The following is a 19,034-nucleotide window of genomic DNA, read 5'->3' on the forward strand; positions in this document are numbered from 1 at the left end:
TCTGGACGCCAGGGGTTGAGGCGACTCAAAGACACAAACACACACACACACACACACACACACACAGATCTTGCCAAGGGTCCAGAGGTTCTTTAAGCCAGGGGTCTCAGCCTTGGCCCCTTTAAGACTTGTGGACTTCAACTCCCAGAATTCCTCAGCCAGCAAAGCTGGCTGAGGAATTCTGGGAATTGAAGTCCACAAGTCTTAAAGGGGCAAGGCTGAGACCCTGGTTTAAACTGCAACCCAGGAGCCCAAAGAGGATTCAGAATTACAAAGTAACAGAGTTGGAAGGCGTTTTAGAGGTCTTCTAGTCTACCCCTCTGCCCGAGATCATAGAAACGTAACGGTTGGAAGGAACCTTGGGGGTCTACTAGTAAAGTTCACCCCCTGTGCAACATTGTACACTCATAGAGCTGGAAGGGGAACTTGGAGGTCTTCCAGTCCACCCCTCTGCCCTCGATCATAGAAACCTATGGCTGAAAGGGACCCCTTTGAGTTCAAGCAGCTGCTGGCTGGGGAATTCTGGGAGTGGAAGTCCACAAGTCTTCAAAATGGCTGACGTTGGACAGTCCCTGCCTTAGGATCTCCCCGGGGGGGCCCCCGAGAGGGACGCTGGACTCTGCTCGGCGTGAATGAACTCTGCCAAAGCCAACTGGGACAGACCCGGGTGCGAGGTTCTTCCGTGCTTCCTTCCGATCTTCCACGAAAGCCGCCCTCGGTTTGATCCTCCTCCTCATCGCTGCTGCAGAATGGAAATCATCTCTGGGATTGTGATTTATGCACTGGCTGTTCTCCTCCTCCTCCTCCTCCTCCTCCTCTTGGAAAGCCTTAAAGGAATGATCAAAGGAACTTCCCCAGCTGGGATGGAATTCGCTTGGTGTGGTTTTCTTCCTCTGTGCATCTGTGCAACACATTCTGGGCTTTTCTTCGTCTTGGGCGTGTCGGGAAAAACGGCAGGTCGTGGCCTTCCAATCCAAACGGAGGGCGCCGGTTTGCGCTTCGGTGCCAACGGCCAGAAGCTCACCTGCCGCCGGGCTCTCCTGGGCCCGCTGCGCAGGTAGCAGAGTCGATCCCAGCATTCACCTGGCTGGCGGTCCCTGACTCCCTCCGCCTTTCCCGCTGGAGTTGTGGCGGTGTGCCTGCCCTGCAGCTGTGGCCTGTTTCCTCTCCTTCCTCCGCTTGGACTCTTGTCTGCCCTGAGCGTCAGATTAGGTACTTCCACCAAAAAAAGGAGAAGATTTGTAGCGCTGGGTGGGACAATTGGGGCCCTGGGGGCTCTCTGAGCTCGGGTGGTTTCTTGCAGGCGTCGCGTGACCCAGCTAGGTAACATCATCAGCGCTAAAAATGGGGGTGGGGGAAGTATTTATGAAACACAAAGTAGATTTGTAGGAAAATAAGCTCAACACATATTAAGAGCTTCCCAGGAAATACTTTCTACCTTCAAACAGATAAATAAATATATTGGGAAAAGCAATAATGGATGACTAACACTCTCACAGCTTTGGAGTTGCTCTTTTTTTTTTACAAAGCTGACATCAACTGCTAAGATATTATTCTTGCTACATTTCTCCCCAAAATGTGCACTGATGATGTTACCTAGTTGGGTCACGAAACATCTGCAAGGAAACAACTCAGGGAGTCTTTCCCCCTCCTCTTCCTCCTCCCCATCTCCTCTTCCTCATCATCCTCTTCTGCTTCTCCTCCTCCTCCCTATCTCCTCTTCCTCATCCCTTTCTCCTCCTCCTCCTCCTGCTTCTCCTCCTCCTCCTTTCTATCTCCTCTTCCTCATCCCTTTCTCCTCCTCCTCTTCTGCTTCTCCTCCTCTTACTCCTCTTCTGTTTCTCTTCCTCCTTCTCTTCTGCTTCCCCCCTCCTCCCCATCTCCTCTTTCTCCTCCTCTACTTCTCCTTCTCCTTTCTATCTCCTCTTCCTCATCCCTTTCTCCTCCTCTTCTGCTTCCCCTCCTCCCCCTCCTCATCTCCTCTTCCTCATTCCCTTTCTCCTCCTCCTCCTCCTCTTCTGCTTCTCCTTCTGCTTCTCCCCCTCCTCCCTGCAAACCCCACTTTTCTCCACTTCCCAAACCCCACTCCCTTCTAGCACTGAACACGTTACCTAGTTCGGCAATGAAATGTCCGCGCACAAACCACCAAGCCCAGAGACCACAAGTATCCCTCATCATCTCAACCCCGAGCTGCAAATATTCTCCTTTACTGGTTCTGGCTTTGCATTCTGTCGCTGCTTCTGGGTGGTCTTGCCAAGGTGGTATTTACGAAGCTAACACTTGGTGCCAAATTTCCCTTGGTGCATGCCCACACGCCGATTGGGGGAAGAGGGCCCCCCCCCAAACCCCTCAATCCATATACAACAGAGGTCTCCAAACTTGGCCCATTTAAGACTTGTGGACTTCAACTCCCAGAATTCTCCAGCCAGCAGAGCCGGGATTTGAAGTCCACAAGTCTTAAAAGGGGCCAAGTTTGGGGACCCCCGATACACAACAACGCAGCTTGTCAATGGAGATTCTCCGTCATCCGAGGTTGTCCCCAAAGTGCTTCTTTCTAAAAAGGCAACTGGACTTTCTTTGATGCTTTATGTGTGGTTTTTTTTCCCCCTTAAAACATTTCCCTTCTCCTCCGAGAAGCTTCCTCAGTTCTAACTTCTTGGACGAGAAGCAAAAAAGTTTTCAAAGGCAAAAAAAAAAAAAACCCCAAGGAAGTCCAGTTGCCGTTTGGAAGGGAAAAAAAAAAAAAAAGAAAAGCACCTTTGGGAGAGGTATGAACTGGGGGGGACCAAGGTGGCTTTTTGATCTCTGGAGCAAGAAAGCCAAACCTTTTGGCCTGTGCTGGGATCTCATGCGTGGGGAATCTCCGGGGAATCTCATGCGTGGGATAATTTGAAAGTGAGCAGCCTTTGGTTCCAGTCCTTGAATGTGGTGGGGATAATCGGCAGGTAGACTCGTCCTTCTCCAGCTGCAGAGATCAGGATGGGGCTGAAGTGACCCGAGAGCTGGCTCTCAAGGGGAGGGGCTTGGGGGCTGCATGAAATTTGCTGCTGCTTTGCACGCCTTCCCTGCCCCCAAGCTTTCTCCCCCCTTCCTCTGCCCCCTTTGCTGTGTAACCTGATCCCTGCCCTTAACCCGGGTCACTAACTCACCTCCGTTGTCTGTCTTGCCGCTTCCTTGTTGCCCAGACCGCTTGTCCGGGACCCCCCGGGAACCGGGGCCCAAAGATGGGCAGCCCCCCCAAACCAGGGACCCCGCTTGGAGGGGCCCCCCGCTGATTCCCGAAGGTCTCGACCTGGAGACTTGGGAAAGTGGCTCCGAAACGAGGAGGAGGAAGGAGCGAGAGAAGCGGCGGGAGAGGAAGAAGGACGGACACGAGAGGCCTCCCCATCCCAGGGGCCCCCCAGATGTGGAGCAGGAGGAGGAAGAGGAACCCCACGAGAAAGCCCGCAGTCGCCCCAACAGGAGCCAGGACAAAACCCGGGGCCCCTTTCTGCTGGCTGTGGATGCAGAACCGCCGCGGGCCGGTCGGGGGACCAGGGATACGAAGAGGCCTCGGAGCCACGAGAGACCCCCAAGGACGCCCCCTCCTCCTCCTACGGACCGGGAAGAGGAGTGGAGAAGCGGGCGCGGCCGCCGCGGGAAAGGGGAACGGGGTCCGACGCCCGACGGGCGAGACAGGCCAGCGGACCGATGGTACGTCCGAAGCCCGTCCCCCAATGCGGACCGTGGTGGGCGGACGGAGGAGCACGGTTCTCCGAGGCCCCCGGCCCATCCACACCACTCGGACGCTGCCCTCCGGAACCGGCCCAGGAGGGAGGATGGAGAAAGGGAGCCCCGGGGGCCACGGGCCTCCCCCACCTCCCACAGCAGGGGTGGGGAAGCCAGGCGCCCCCGGAATCCAGGTAATATGGGAGGGGGGGTCTTTGGGCTGGATTTGGGGGCCCTTCTGAGTCTTTCGCCTTTTCCTCCCTTGGGGCCAAAAGGGCGCCAGCTGCCAGTGGAGGAATCCTAAACCTTCCCAAGAAGGGAGGAACCCACTAAAATGGCCAGTCGGGGAGGAAGGTTGGGTACAGTGTTTTTTGTTGTTCCATTCCACAATATCAGCCTTTAAATTTGCTCTAGCACAGAGATCTCCAAACTTGGCCCTTTAAGACTTGTGGACTTCAACTCCCAGAATTCTCCAGCCAGCATAGCTGGCTGGAGAATTCTGGGAGTTGAAGTCCACAAGTCTTAAAGGGGGCAAGTTTGGAGACCTCTGCTCTAAGCAGCACAATTGCTTCTGTTACAGGTGTGATAGGTGTTCCCTGGGTTTCCACCACAAGGGCTGTTGGGAGTCTGTCTTTTTTTTTATTTTATCCCCTCCCTCCAACCTGAAATGGGGGTCAGTCTGAGTCTGGAAGCCAAAGCAGGTCCTTCAGGCCCATAAGCAGCTTCCGGTACTGTTCCCAGTGAATTGTGGGATCAACTGGTGCTCTCTGGAGTTCGGTAGTTTTCTTACAGGCGTTTCATGACCCAACTAGGCAATGTCATCAGTGCTAGAAGGAAGTGGGGTTGACAGAGAGGAGGAGGAGGAGCAGGAAGGAGAAGAAGAGGAGGAAGAGAGGAGGAGGAAAGAGGAGAGGAGGAAGGAGAGGAGAAGGAGAAGGAAGGAAGGGGAAAGGGAGAAGGAGGAAGGAGAAGAGAAGGAGAAGGAAGGCAAGGGAAAGGGGAGGAGGAGGATCAGGAAGGAGGAGAGGAGGAAAGAGGAGAGGAGGAAGGAGAGGAGAAGAGAAGGAGAAGGAAGGAAGGGGAAAGGGAGAAGGAGGAAGGAGAAGAGAAGGAGAAGGAAGGCAAGGGAAAGGGGAGGAGGAGGAGCAGGAAGGAGGAGAGGAGGAAAGAGGAGAGGAGGAAGGAGAGGAGAAGAGAAGGAGAAGGAAGGAAGGGGAAAGGGAGAAGGAGGAAGGAGAAGAGAAGGAGAAGGAAGGCAAGGGAAAGGGGAGGAGGAGGAGCAGGAAGGAGGAGAGGAGGAAAGAGGAGAGGAGGAAGGAGAGGAGAAGAGAAGGAGAAGGAAGGAAGGGGAAAGGGAGAAGGAGGAAGGAGAAGAGAAGGAGAAGGAAGGCAAGGGAAAGGGGAGGAGGAGGAGCAGGAAGGAGGAGAGGAGGAAGGAGAAGAGAAGGAGAAGGAAGGAAGGGGAAAGGGAGAAGGAGGAAGGAGAAGAGAAGGAGAAGGAAGGCAAGGGAAAGGGGAGGAGGAGGAGCAGGAAGGAGGAGAGGAGGAAAGAGGAGAGGAGGAAGGAGAGGAGAAGAGAAGGAGAAGGAAGGAAGGAGAAAGGGAGAAGGAGGAAGGAGAAGAGAAGGAGAAGGAAGGCAAGGGAAAGGGGAGGAGGAGGAAGGAGAAGAGGAGGAAGGAGAAGAGGAGGAGGAAGGAGAAGAGAAGGAGAAGGAAGGAAAGGGGAGGAGGAAGGAAAGGAGGAGGAAGGACAAGAGAAGAAGGAAGGAAGGGGAAAGGGAGAAGGAGGAGGGGGCTGTGGGGTTGCTTTCTGTTGGTTTTCTTGCTGATTTTTCATTGCCCAACTAGGGAACATCATCAGTGCTAGAAGGGTGAGGGGTTTGCAGACAGGAAGAAGAGGAGAATGGGGAGGGGGAGGAGGACTGTGGGGTCCTGGGGACTCTTTGAGCTGGGCTGTTTTCTTGCAGGCGTTTCATGACCCAACTAGGGAACCTCATCAGTGCTTGGGAGGGGGGGAGAGGAGGAAGAAGAGGAGAGGAGGAACCCCATAAGGACATCGGTGCTCTCTGAACTGCCTGGTTCCAGACGTTTCATGACCCAACTAGGGAATAACATCAGTGTTAGAAAGGAGAGGGGGTTGTGGAGCGGAGGAGAAAGACAAAGGGAAGACCATTCGAGTCACGGTTGTGACGATTCCTGTTACGTTCCATAAATAACAGAGTTGGGAGGGACCTTGGAGGTCATCTAGTCCAACCCCCGGCTCCAGCAGGAGACCCCAAACCATTTCAGTCAAATGCTTGCCCTGTACGACTTCTTGGAGACGAGTCATTCCACGGATTAATGGTCCTCCCGGCCTGGAAATGTAGCCGCTAATGAAAGTGGCCACCATCTCGGTTTTCTGACCGAGCTCCGTAATTTAATGATCTGGGTTTAAGAACAGGAAACAGCCCAGCTCAGAGAGCCCCAAGGAGCCCTCCCTCCCTCCTTCCTCCTTCCTTCCTTCCTTCCTTCCTTCCTTCCTTCTTTCCTCCTTCTTTCCTTCCTTCCTTCGTTCTTTCCTTCCTTCTTTCCTTCTTTCCTTCTTTCCGTCATTCCTTCCTTCCTTCCTTCCTTCCTTCCTTCCTTCCTTCCCTTCTTTCCTTCCTTCTTTCCCTCTTTCCTTCCTTCTTTCCTTCTTTCCGTCATTCCTTCCTTCCTTCCTTCCTTCCTTCCTTCCTTCCTTCCTTCCTTCCTTCCTTCCTTCCTTCCTTCCTTCCTTCCTTCCTTCCTTCCGTCCTTCCTTCTTTCCGTCTTCCTTCCTTCCTTCCTTCCTTCCTTCCTTCCTTCCTTCCTTCCTTCCTTCCTTCCTTCCTTCCTTCCTCCTTCCTTCCTCCCTCCTCCCTCCTTCCTTCCTTCCTTCCTTCCCTCCCTCCCTCCCTCCTTCTTTCCCCTTTCCTCTCCTCTCCTTCCTTCCTCCCTCCTTTATAGTCTTCCTACTCTCCTCTTCTCCCTCCTCTCCCTCCCTCCCTCCCAGGACTGATGATGTTCCCTAGCTGGGTCATGAAACGCCTGCCAAGAAAACAGCCCAACTAAGGGAGCCCCAAGGAGCCCCGATTTCTTTTCTCTCCAGGGAGCAAAGCGGATCTTCTAGGGAGTTTGAAGTCCTCCAGGCTTAAAAGGGCCGAGGTTGGAGACCCCCTGGTTGAATGGACCATGATATTAAGGCTTTTTTGGGGGGGATCTATCCAAGGAAGGAGAAGCCAACCAATGGTGCTCATCCGATCCCAAACTCAGCCGGGGGGGGCTGCTGGTCCCCTCCTTGGGTGGGGGCAAAAGCATGCAGACTTTTCCTCTTTTCCAAAGTTGGGAAAGAGGCGCCAGGCATGTGTCCCAGACCGGGGGGGCCGGGGGGGGCAGGCCCCTCCCTCCCCTCTTTGTTCCCAGGAAACCTTTGGAGACAAACTCTTCGGGTGCAGCAGGGTCCCCCCATCTGGCCCCCTCATGCGAATCCCCAGCTTTTCTTCTCCTTCCAATTCGGGGACTGTTGGATTTGCAGTGCGCCCCCCCCCCGACCTATACATAGACCCTGTCCCCCCCCCTCCTCCTTCCTGTAGCCCACAGCCAAGGGAGGCGGATGTCTCGCTCTGTGTCGCCTCCTCCGAGTCCTTCCCCAGAGAAGCTGCTAAGGGGAGGCAGCTGGGCTGTTCACGCCTCCTGTTCAGCAGATGGGATCCCTTGCTGTTTGACGGAGGGGGTTGGGTGGGTGGGTGGGGGTGGCCTGATTCCTCCCTCCCCCCGCCGAGGTCTGTCCAGGGGTCTTTTCTGGGCTGCTGGTCAGTCAGGATAGAGGTTGGTGCACAAGAGAAGGGCAGCAGCCCCCTGGCTGAGTTTGGGATCGGATGAGCACCATCGGTTGGCTTCTCCTTCCTTGGATAGACGCCCCCAAAAAAGCCTTAATATCATGGTCCATTCAACCAGGGGGTCTCCAACCTCGGCCCTTTTAAGCCTGGAGGACTTCAAACTCCCTAGAAGATCCGCTTTGCTCCCTGGAGAGAAAAGAAATTGGGGCTCCTTGGGGCTCCCTGAGCTGGGCTGTTTTCTTGGCAGGCGTTTCATGACCCAACTAGAGAACATCATCAGTCCTGGGAGGGAGGGAGGGAGAGGAGGAAGAAGAGGAGAGTAGGAAGACTATAAAGGAGGGAGGAAAGAAGGAAAGGAGAGGAAAGGAAAGGGGAAAGAAGGAAGGAAGGAAGGAAGAAGGGAGGGAGGGAGGGAGGGAGGGAGGGAGGAGGGAGGGAGGAAGGAGGGGTCCTTGGGCCTCTCTGAGCTGGATTGTTTCCTTGGAGATGTTTCATTACCTAACTAGGTAACATCATCAAGGGAGGGAAGAAGGAGGTGGTGGGATCCTCGGTGCTGTCTGAGATTGTTTAATGGAGATGTTCCATTACTTAACTAACTTCAGCAGCGCTAGAAGGGGAGGTTATGGGGGGAAGAGAGAAATAGGAAGGAAGGAAGGAAAGGAAAGGAAAGGAAGGAAAGGAAAGGAAAGGAAAGGGAAGGGAAGGGAAGGGAAGGGAAGGGAAGGGAAGGGAAGGAAGGAAGAAAATGGGAATGTGAGGGAGGGACAGGAAGGGAAGGGGAGGGAGGAAGAGAGGGAGGGAAAGGAGGAAGGAAAGGAAGGAAAGGAAGGAAGGAAGGAAAGGAAGGAAGGAAGGAAGGAAGGGAAGGAAGGAAGGAAGGAAGGGAAGGAAGGAGGGTGGGAGGGGTCCTTGTGCTCTCTGAGCTGCATTGTTTTCTTGGAGATGTTTCATTACCTAACTAGGTAACATCATCCATGCTAGAAGGGAGTGGGGTTTGCCCACTGTTTATACACACTCCCTTCTAGCACTGTTGACATCACCTAGTAGGGTAATGAAATGTCCTCAAAAAAAAAAAAAAGAAAGCCCAGCGCAATTCGGACCCCTCACCGCTTCAGTCCATCAGCAAGAAAACTGGGTGGCCTCCCCCTTGAAACTGCCTGGACTGAAGGGGCTTCTTTGATCTCCCTGGGGGGGGTAGTGGTTTTTTTTTGGGGGGGCACAGGCTCCCAGGGGCATCAAGTTGGGTCCTTGGGGACCCTCCAGCTGTGGAGCTGGACAGAAAAGAGGCTGGCAACCCCTTGGCAGCCTCCTCAAATCCCCTCCTGGCATCCTGGTTCCCCACCTGCCAAATGAAGGTCCAACCCACCAGGTACATGTGGTCCTCGACTTACGGCCGTTCATTTAGTCACCATTCAAAATTTACAATGGCACTGGGGGAAAAAAGTGACTTACGGCTGTTTTTCACACTTAACGACCATCACAGCATTCTTCCCCCACCTGGGTCACATGACCAAAATTCAGCCCATCGGCAACGGCCTTGTGTTTATGACGGTCGCAGTGTCCCGGGGGTGACGTGATCCCCTTTTGCGACCTTCTGACAAACAGAAGTCAAGGGGGAAGCCGGACTCACTTAGCGACCACGTGACTAACTTAAAAGCGGCAGGGGTTTGCTTAACGGCCGTGCCAAAAAAAAAAAATAGGTCGTAACACGGGGCCAAACTCCCTTAACCAGCGCCTGGCGTAGCCACCTAGATTTGGGCCTACCATTGTGGTCGTAAGTCGAGGACTGCCTGAAAAGGGAGGCCAGCCCTTGGTGGATCCTCAGCCGTTCCTTTGCTGCCGTTCTGCTTTAAGCTCTCAATCCTGCTGTCAGGATTCCGGCAGTCGCCCTCACGAAGTTGTGAGCCTCGAGCCCAGCTTCAAAAACCTCGAAGGGTTTATTAGGAGCGAACATGTCGGCATGACCCTGGATGAAACCGACTCTTGAGACACGTCATTCACTGTCACCCTTGAACAGGGGTGGGATTCAATTTTTTTTTTACTACTGGTTGGGTGTGGGCGTGGCTTGGTGGGCGTGGCATGGGGAAGGGTATACTGCAAAATCCCCCCTACCCTCCCCACCCCACTAGCCTGCTTTCCAGCTCTGTTCTCCTGTGCAGGGCAACCAAAGGGGACCCAGCCGATCAGCTGGGACTCAATGGGAAGCGGAGAAGAGATGGGGTTGGCGGGGCCGGTCAGAGGTGGGATTGGCCGGTTCTCCCAACATTTATGCTATCGGTGGTTCCCCCGAACGGGTCAGAACCTGCTGAATCCCACCTCTGATCTATATCTACCTATCTATCATTTCTATCTATTGTTAATGAATATCGTCTATCATCTATATTGTCTGTCCATCTATCTACCTAAATACCTACATACCTACCTACCTACCATCTATCTATCATGTATATCAGTGGTGGGATTCAAATTTTTTTACTACCGGTTCTGTGGGCGTGGCTTGGTGGGCGTGGCAGGGGAAGGATATACTGCAAAATCCCCCTCCCCTCCCCACCCCACTAACCTGCTTTCCAGCTCCATTCTCCTGAGCAGGGCAACCAAAGGAGACCCAGACGATCAGCTGGGACTCCATGGGAGGCGGAGAATAGATGGAGGTGGGGTCAGTCAGTCAGGTGGGATTGGCCGGTTCTCCGAACGGCTCAGAATTTACGCTATCGGTGGTTCCCCAGAACGGGTCAGAACCTGCTGAATCCCACCTCTGCCCTTGACCCTGGTTGTCCCCCCACCAAGCCCTCTTGGTTTAATGATGACTTATATTCTCCGATGAACCAGGTTCACAGCCGAGAGTCATCAATCACATTCTCCAATTAGAGATTTGCAGAGGCAGAAATCCCGCTCGCTTAGTTATCATCTTTGCAAGATATGGATGGGATGCACTTTGGGTTCCAAACTGCCGCGCTGACCCCCCCCTCAAATTTCTTTCCTCCCCCTTCCGTTCATGGCAACTCTAAAACAGGCATAGAAATGATTGATGAGTTGACACCTGGCTGGAAACGCGCTTCCTGTTTTTCAGGGACAAAACCCCGGGGGTCGAAAGAAGACTCTTACGCCAGACCACGATTGGGGGCTTCCCGGGACCCCGAAGCCTACGATGCCGAGATCGCCTGGAAGTTACAGGAGGAGGAGCTGCTGGTGAGCAGGGCCAAACTCTGCCATTACCAGAGAGGGGGGGGGGGAGGGGATCCTGAGACAGCCCCCTCCCAATTTTCCATTTTCAGCTGCTTTGGGTGCCCTTCTTCTGTCTTATCCACGGTTCATGGCGGAGATCAGAATAGATAAGTAGGCACGTAGGTAGGTAGGTAGATATAGAGAGACAGACAGACAAACAGACAGAGAGAAGAGAGAGAGAGATGATAGACAGACAGACAGACAGACAGATAGATAAGGAAGGAAAGGAAGGAAGGAAGGAAGGAAGGAAGGAAGGAAGGAAAGAAAGAAAGAAAGAAAGAAAGAAAGAAAGAAAGAAAGAAAGAAAGAAAGAAGAAAGGAAAGAAGAAAGAAAGAAAAAAGAAAGAAAGAAAGAAAAGAAAGAAAGAAGGAAGGAAGGAAGGAAGGAAGGAAGGAAGGAAGGAAGGAAGGAAGGAAGGAAAGAAAGAAAGAAAGAAAGAAAGAAAGAAAGAAAGAAAGAAAGAAAGAAAGAAAGAGAAAAAAAGAAAAGAAAGAGGATACTTTATTGGCCAAGTGTGATTGGAATTTGTCTTAGCATCCCAGGGGTGGGGGGGTCGGGGGGGTCAGGGGTGGTCTTCTCTGGGAGTTGAGGGGGAGCGATGCAGGGCCTGATCGAAAGGGGAAAGGGTCTCTTTGGCCTCAAACCTAATTTTTCAGATATTGGAGACCAAAGGGAGATTCCCTCCCTCCCTCCCTCCCTCCCTCCCTCTCCCCGACATGAAATTATAATACATAATTTTTCTACTGTTTCCTAGTATGCTTTGATTGCCTATTGTACCCTATGACTGTCATTAAGTGTTGTCCCTGATGATTCTTGACGAATGAATCTTTTCTTTTATGGACACTGAGAGCATTTGTACCAAGACGAATTCCTTCTGTGTCCAATCACACTTGGCCAATAAAGAATATTCTATTCTATTCTATTCTATTCTATTCTATTCTATTCTATTCTATTCTATTCTATTCTATTCTATTCTATTCTATTCTATTCTATTTTCTATTCTATTCTATTCTATTCTATTCTATTCTATTCTATTCTATTTTCTATTCTATTCTATTCTATTCTATTCTATTCTATTCTATTCTATTCTATTCTATTCTATTCTATTCTATTCTACTCCACTCCACTCCACTCCATTCCATTCCACTCCACTCCACTCCACTCCACTCCACTCCACTCCACTCCACTCCACTCCACTCTACTCTACTCTACTCTACTCTACTCTATTCTAGAAGTTAAAATGCAAAACTTCAAAAAAAAAATATAGATGCATAAAAGATAAGGAAAGAAAGAAAAAATAAATAAAGCAGACAATAGATTACACAAAAAAGTGCATTAAAAAAACGCAAACGCATAAACACACATTGTCGTCCCCCCTGAGTTGAATACCAATGAATTTATTACAGCCATTTTAGTTTCACGCTCCTTGCAAAACAGGCCCCAAAGCAAATTTTTAAACTTCTATTTCTACTTGCCAATTATTAACCTGTCAGCAGCTATCTACTCTATGGATAACAAAATACTGAACAGGTAAAGCATCAGAGGAAACAAAAGCCAGGAAAATGAGAATGAGGTTTCGAAACCGTCTGCTAACCCCTGTGTACAACTCATAGGAAATTGACTACAGCTTCTTATCTATCCTAAGTCAAGTGTGAAGGCCTGAACCCTGGTGCATAGATTGGAAGGAAGGGTGGGAAACGGGTGGTGTAGCCCCAAAGCAGAATGTTTTGGAGGTTGGACACCAAGGGGGGGATTTTGGGTTGGAGGGAGCCGAAAGCAGAGGAAGTGGGTGTTTGAAACACCATCTGGGGAGGTGGGGTTTTTTTTTTTTTCAAGGCTTGGGGGAAGAGTGGGGGCCCATTTTGGAGGTCTGCAGGAAACAGTTTCCCAATCTTCTCGTTTTTAAATGTTTCCTTTTTTTTTTCTTTGCTTGTTTAGGCCAGCCAGGTGGACAGGAGGGCGGCACAAGTGGCTCAAGATGAGGTAGGTTGCCTGCAGGGACAGGTAAACGACAGGATCACAGAGAACTTGGAGCTACCTTCATACCTTCATACAAAATAGAGTTGGAAGGGACCTTGGCATCTTGTCCAAGATCATAGAAACATAAGGGCTAGGGTCTACATTGAAGGGGATAACAGAATAACAGAGTTGGAAGGGACTTTCAAGGTCTTCTAGTCCAGCCTCCTGCTTAAGCAGGAAACCCTATGCAATTTCAGACAAACAGTTGCCCAGTCTCTTCTTAGAAGCCTCCACTGTTGGAGGCAATGTCTGTTCCACTGGTTGATTGTCCTCCCTGTCAGAAAATTCCTCCTTGGTTCCAGGTCGCTTCTCTCCTTGCTTAGTTTCCATCCTTTGCTCCTTTTCCTGCCTTCTTCGGTGCTTTGGAGAATAGCTTGGTTCCCTCTTCTTCTTTGGGGCAGCCCCTCAAATACGGGAAGGCTGCTATCCTGTCCCCCCGTCCTTCTTTTCATCAGACTAGCTAGCCAAACCCAATTCCTGCAGCTGTTCTTCGTATGTTTTACTCTCCAGGCCTTTAATCATTTCAGTTGCTCTTCTCTGCACTCCATTCCAGGGTCTCCACCTTTTTTTTACATCGTGGCAACCCAAACTGGATGCCATATTCCAAGTGTGGCCTTATTACCAAGGCCTTCTAAAGCGGCATCAACGCTTCGCATGATGTTCATGCTATCCCTCTGTTGGTGCAGAAGCCTAGGATCGCATTGGCTCTTTTGGCTGCAGCAGCACATGGCTGGCTCCGATTTAAGTTGTTAAGTGAATCCAGTTTCCCCATGGATGTTGCTTGTCAGGCGGTCATAAAAGGGGATCAACATGACCCTGGGAGACACTGCCACCGTCATAAATATGAGTCAGTTGCCAAATGCCTGAATTTTGATCGTATGATCGTGGGGATGCTTGCTGTTGTGGTTCGTCGGCAGCAGGTGTGGACGGCTGAGGTCTCGGAGAGCGAGGACTCGGATGAGGGGCCTGCGTGTGATGCAGGGATGGGGCCAGGACCCTCAGGGAGTGGAATGCGGCCTTTGGAGATTGTGGAGGCTGGCAGCAGTGAGGAAGAGGCCCCCGAGGAGCCTGTGCCGGGTGCATGTGCACAGAAGGAAAGAGCAGCTGCAGCAGCACAGGCGACTCGGGAGCAAGGCTGCAAGGTGATGGCCCCTCCCTTAAGGGATAAAAGCCAGCCCTCAGAGGTGGGATTCTTTGCAGGAAGCAACGAAGTTCTTGCCCTTCAAGTCTTGTAGAAATCCTGTCTATTCTGGTTTGTTTTCGGAGAGTTTTGGCTTTGGGTATTTCCTTGCAATTTAATCTTGTGTTCTTGGCAGCCTTTCGCAACCTGCTCTTATCTGGGACAATTACTTTTAATGACTCTTTGCTGTGAAGGAAGAGAATTCACAGAGACGCCTTAAAAAGGTTTGCTTTCATACATACTTGGTGTCTGTCTGATCTGAACGAGGCTTGGGTCAGAACACTCGCAAAGGTCATCAGTGTGAAAAATGGCCGTAGGTCAGGTTTTTTCCCCCCAGTACCGTCGTAACTTTGTGAGCGATCACTAAATAAACTGTTGTAACTCGAGGACTACAGGCAGGAAAAACCAGGTACAGAATGGACTGCACTTGGCTCAACAGTAGCAATTGTGGGGGAGATTGTGGCAACTAGGGAATTCTGGGAGTCGCAGTGCACCCGCCTTAAAAGTTGACCATGTTGGAAAACCCTAAATAGGACGGACTCTATGATTCGAGGAGAGGTCACATCTGCCAAAGAATCCGGGTGAACTCAGTTTTCTTGGGTGCAGTGCAGATGTGGTTTTTCTCATCTGCGGTCTTGGTGGAGACCCCCAACCATTTAGGGAAGGAAAACCAAAAATGCTTGCGGAATTACTCCAGGTGGGAGGATAAACGTGTCCGTCAAAAGGCCCCTGAGATTCGGTTTAAGCATAAAAAAGCCAAGGCAGGCGTCCCTCCCCCCCAAATAATAATAATTCTCCATCCTGGTGGCATCTGGAAATCTTCCCTTGCTACGATAGTTAAGTAAATCCCACAATGGAAGGGGAACCAATCAAGGAGAAACCCAACATGGAAATAAGGAGAAACGTCCCGCAAGAGAGAACAGTTGATCGGTGGGACTTGATAGCAGGGGCGGCGTGATAGCAGTGGTGCAATATTGGAGCGGGTGGCAGAGGGAAGGGAGGGTCAAGCTCTTCTCCAGAGCCCCAGAAGGCAGGACAAGGAGCAATGGATGGAAACTAAGCAAGGAGAGGAGCAATAAGGAGAAACTTCCTGCCAGGGAGGACAATTAACCAGTGGAACAGCTTGCCACCAGAACTTGTGGCTGCTCCATCACTGAAGGTTTTTAAGAAGAGACGGGAAAGCCACTTGTCTGGAATGAAACAGGGTCTCCTGGTTTAGCTGGGGGGGGGTCAGACTAGAAGACTTCTGAAGTCCCTTTCAGCTCTATTCTGATTCTAGTTCTGAAATGCTACATGGGGCTTCCTGCCTGAGCAGGGGGTTGGACTGGAAGACCTCTAAGGTCCCCTTCCCGCTCCTATTCTATTCAGCAGCTGCTCGAACTCAAAGGTCCCTTTCCAGCCCTCTTGTTTCTATGATCTTGGGCAGAGGGCTGGACTAGAAGTCCTCCAGAGTCCCCTTCCGGTCCTATTATTCTACGATCTTGCGCAGAGGGGTGGGCTAGAAGACCTCCAAGGTCCCCTTCCCGCTCCTATTCTATTCAGCAGCTGCTCGAACTCAAAGGTCCCTTTCCAGCCCTCTTGTTTCTGTTAGGTATAACATTGATAGCAAATATGGTTTGGGTGAATAAATATATAAAACTTAGATATCATGGTTTAAGTGCTTATCACTTTAAGCACAATGCAGCAGGCAATTAGCCGATTAAGGGTGCGGTTAGAAGTTACTATATAAGGAAGCATTAGGAGCTGGAAAGCTTACTGTGATCTGTCTCTGGCTGTAACTGTCTGTAACTGTGAACTGGCTGTATATGTAACTGTGTGCTGCTGCGACTAACTGAGATTACTGACTGTGAGTGCCTGTGACTGAACTGTTTTTGTTTGCTACTGTTTGCTGAATATCCAGCGTTTGTTTCTCTGGAGAGTGAAACCGGAGGAGGAGAAGATATCTTTATCGGCTGATAAAGATATTGCAAGGACTCTTAACTTGGACTATACTAGTGAGTCTTACTGGATGGAAATACTGTGAATGACTTAATGGACTGAATGACAATGCTTAAACTCTAACTGGATTAAAAACTATTTAAACTACAAACAGTGTTTGTGTTCAGTGTGTGTATACTCTGGGGCCCTTCCGCTCTCCTTTGGTTTCCTGGCTTGACTACTGCTACAATACTCTGCTAGGGGTTAATTCCTCAAACCCTAACATTGGTTATGGGCCCAGCAGCATAGTCTAACTAACCAGGATATAGCAGAGAGAATTGGTGTGAGTTGCACATTACTGTAAAAACAAACTGTTTTAATTAGTTTAAAATAGTCAAAATATCTGAAGAGTAATGGCACAAGTAAATTTGTCACAACTGTCCATGATATCCAGGCTGGATGGAACAAACTATGTTTCATGGTCAATGAAATGTAGTTTACTTCTACGCAGAGAAGGTTTGTGGGACATTATAGCAAACCCACCAGAAGTGAGTAGATGGGATCCTGCTAATGATGATGATAATGAAAAGTTACAAGACTTTAAACTGAAAAATGAGCAGGCTTTATGCATCATAGGACTGACTCTCTGTGATCAGCAGCTTGTCCATATTCGTGGAGAAGAAAATGCTGCAAACTGCTGGGAGAACCTCAGGAAGATTTATGTTCGGGACAGTGTAGGAGCACATATAAATCTTACACGGAAGCTTTTTCGAACGCATCTTCAGAGGAATGGAGATATGTTAGTTCATTTAAACTGTATGAAGAGCATTTTTCAAGATTTGCAAGAAAAAGAGCTTATATTCAATGAACTGCAACAAGTCTACATAATATTATCTTCATTAGATCAAAGCTATGATGACTATGTGACTTCGTTGGAGGTATTGCCAAAAGAAAGCCTCTCATTAACCGACATAACAGGCAGGCTACTAGAAGAAGCCAGAAGAAGGCGTGAGCGTGACGAGCTGAGAGAAGATAAGAAAGAAGAGAAATTATCTTCAAAGCTTGAAAGAAACCAGCAAAGCAAAGTAAAGCACCTGGAAGAAGAGAATTTATCTTCAACGGCATACACAATTAAAAAGTGTTTTAATTGTGGAGGCAGAGGACATTTGGCAAGATTCTGCAAAAAGAGAAAAAGCCAGAATGTAAAAAAGCCAAAGAAAGCATTTGAACTAGCCACGTTTAGCAACTCTGATGTGAAGAATAATTTATGGGTGGTTGACAGTGGCGCATCCCACTGCATCACAAGAGATAAGACAAAATTTATAAAAATGTCTACAAGTTCTCAACATATATCTCTTGCTAACGGCTGGAACCTGAAAGCGAAAGGTCAAGGTTTTGCACGTTGTCCGTACATAAACCAGGATATAAAAATGTTGTATGTACCGCAACTAAAGTTTAATTTGCTTTCAGTAAGGGTATTAGATAAATTAGGTTATGTAATTACTTTTAAGGATAATAATTGCATAATTGAAAAAGATAACAAAAGGGTAACTGCAGCTTTAAATGGAACATTATATGTCTTAGATAATAGTAAGAAAGGGGAGGCACATACTGTATTTAATAATATTAAGCCTCATGAAGAATGTATCCATTTATTGCATAGGCGTTTGGGGCATGTAAATTTTAAAATGCTAAAACGTACAGTTGAGTTATCAGAAGGAATAAGGTTAAAATCTTGTGATAAATATTTGCGTTGTAATGTTTGTTGTGAAGATAAGAGCAAGGTATTGCCTGCAAATAGGCTAAATGGTTTCAAAACAAAAGAACCTTTAGAAGTAGTATTTGCAGACATAATAGGTCCAAAGAAACCCAGTATGGGAGGTGCTAGATATATATTGAGCATTATGGACCATTATTCTAGATATGGGTTTTGCTATTTAATGAAAAGCAAAACTGAAACATATCAACATTTTTTCAATTGGCTTAGGTTTGCTGAAAGAAAGTCTAAACGGCAACTGATAACCCTGGTGACAGATAATGGTACGGAATTTACTAATAACAAATTCCAGAACAGACTTAAGGTAGCTGGAATAGAGCATAAGAAGTCTGCTCCATACAGGCCAGAACATAACGCTTTTATTGAAAGAAGAGGCCAAACACTACAGGCAATGGTTAGAACAATGTTAAATGATTCTGGGTTACCTGATTCTTTGTGGGGGGAGGCTACAATGTGTGCTAATAACATATTGAACAACGTTGTTAATACAACAACAGGTGAAATTCCATTTACCAGGTGGCATGGCAGGAAACCTGACCTAAGTTACCTGCACACATTTGGTGCACCAGCATGGGTGCATATTCCTGCACAACTCAGAAAAAAAGGGCAACATAGAGCTAAAAGATTTTCTTCGTTGGTTATCAGGCAAACCATAGGGCATATAGATTTTGGGAGAAAGGCACATCTAAAGTGTTATGTAGTGCTAGTGCCCAATTTCTAGAACATGAAGGATGGGAGAAATTAGAACAGGATGCCAATAAAGATGTAATTATTGAATCCTATAGAAATCCCATTAGTTATCCCTGTAACTTTAAAAATAAAGTAAAGAGACAAATACAGGATGAAATAGTGCCCATAAAGGAAGAAACAGATTCAATAGCTGAACAGGATGAGGAAGATGAACAGGTAGTAGTTCAAGAAAGTCCTCCTGTAAGCCCTGTAATTCCCAGAAGAACTACACGTATATCTAGACCGCCTGATAGGTACCAGGCTAACACAGTGTGCCAGATTAATCAAGTTCCTAATTCTGTAGAAGAAATTAAAAAGTATCCTACTAAAGAAAAAGAAAAATGGTATGCAGCAATGAATAAGGAACTGAATTCATTAAGAGATATGAAGGTGTATGAAAATGCCAAATTACCTGTAGGAAAGAAATCCATTGGCTGCAAATGGATATTTAAGGTAAAAATAGATAAGGATGGTAATTTAATCCATAAGGCAAGGTTAGTAGCCCAAGGTTTTAGGCAGAATGCTAATGACTATGATGAGGTGTTTGCACCTAGTCTTAAGGCAGCAACCTTGAGGGCAGCTTTAGTGTGGGCAGCTAGTAAAAACTATATAGTTAACCATCTAGATGTGGAAACTGCT

At 49.0% G+C, this 19,034-nt stretch overlaps 1 protein-coding gene across 4 annotated transcripts in view; it reads left to right on the plus strand.

Annotated features, from left to right (window-relative positions):
• The window catches only part of CCDC50 (coiled-coil domain containing 50), a 51,280-nt gene that overhangs the window by 19,804 nt on the left and 12,442 nt on the right, over positions 1-19,034 (plus strand). For 2 of the 4 annotated variants that reach the window (XM_087965635.1, XM_087965637.1), the window contains exons 6-8: positions 3,186-3,902; positions 10,618-10,736; positions 12,712-12,756. In XM_087965635.1, the coding sequence (XP_087821761.1) occupies positions 3,186-3,902; positions 10,618-10,736; positions 12,712-12,756 (881 nt within the window). The remainder of the gene's footprint in view (positions 1-3,185; positions 3,903-10,617; positions 10,737-12,711; positions 12,757-19,034) is intronic. The other 2 variants (XM_087965638.1, XM_087965639.1) reach the window with 1 other exon arrangement.

The sequence above is a fragment of the Notechis scutatus genome, chromosome 4 (genome assembly GCF_049901735.1).
Source record: "Notechis scutatus isolate UNSWTSFEM ecotype Mainland chromosome 4, rNotScu1.2, whole genome shotgun sequence".
NCBI lineage: Eukaryota > Metazoa > Chordata > Lepidosauria > Squamata > Elapidae > Notechis > Notechis scutatus.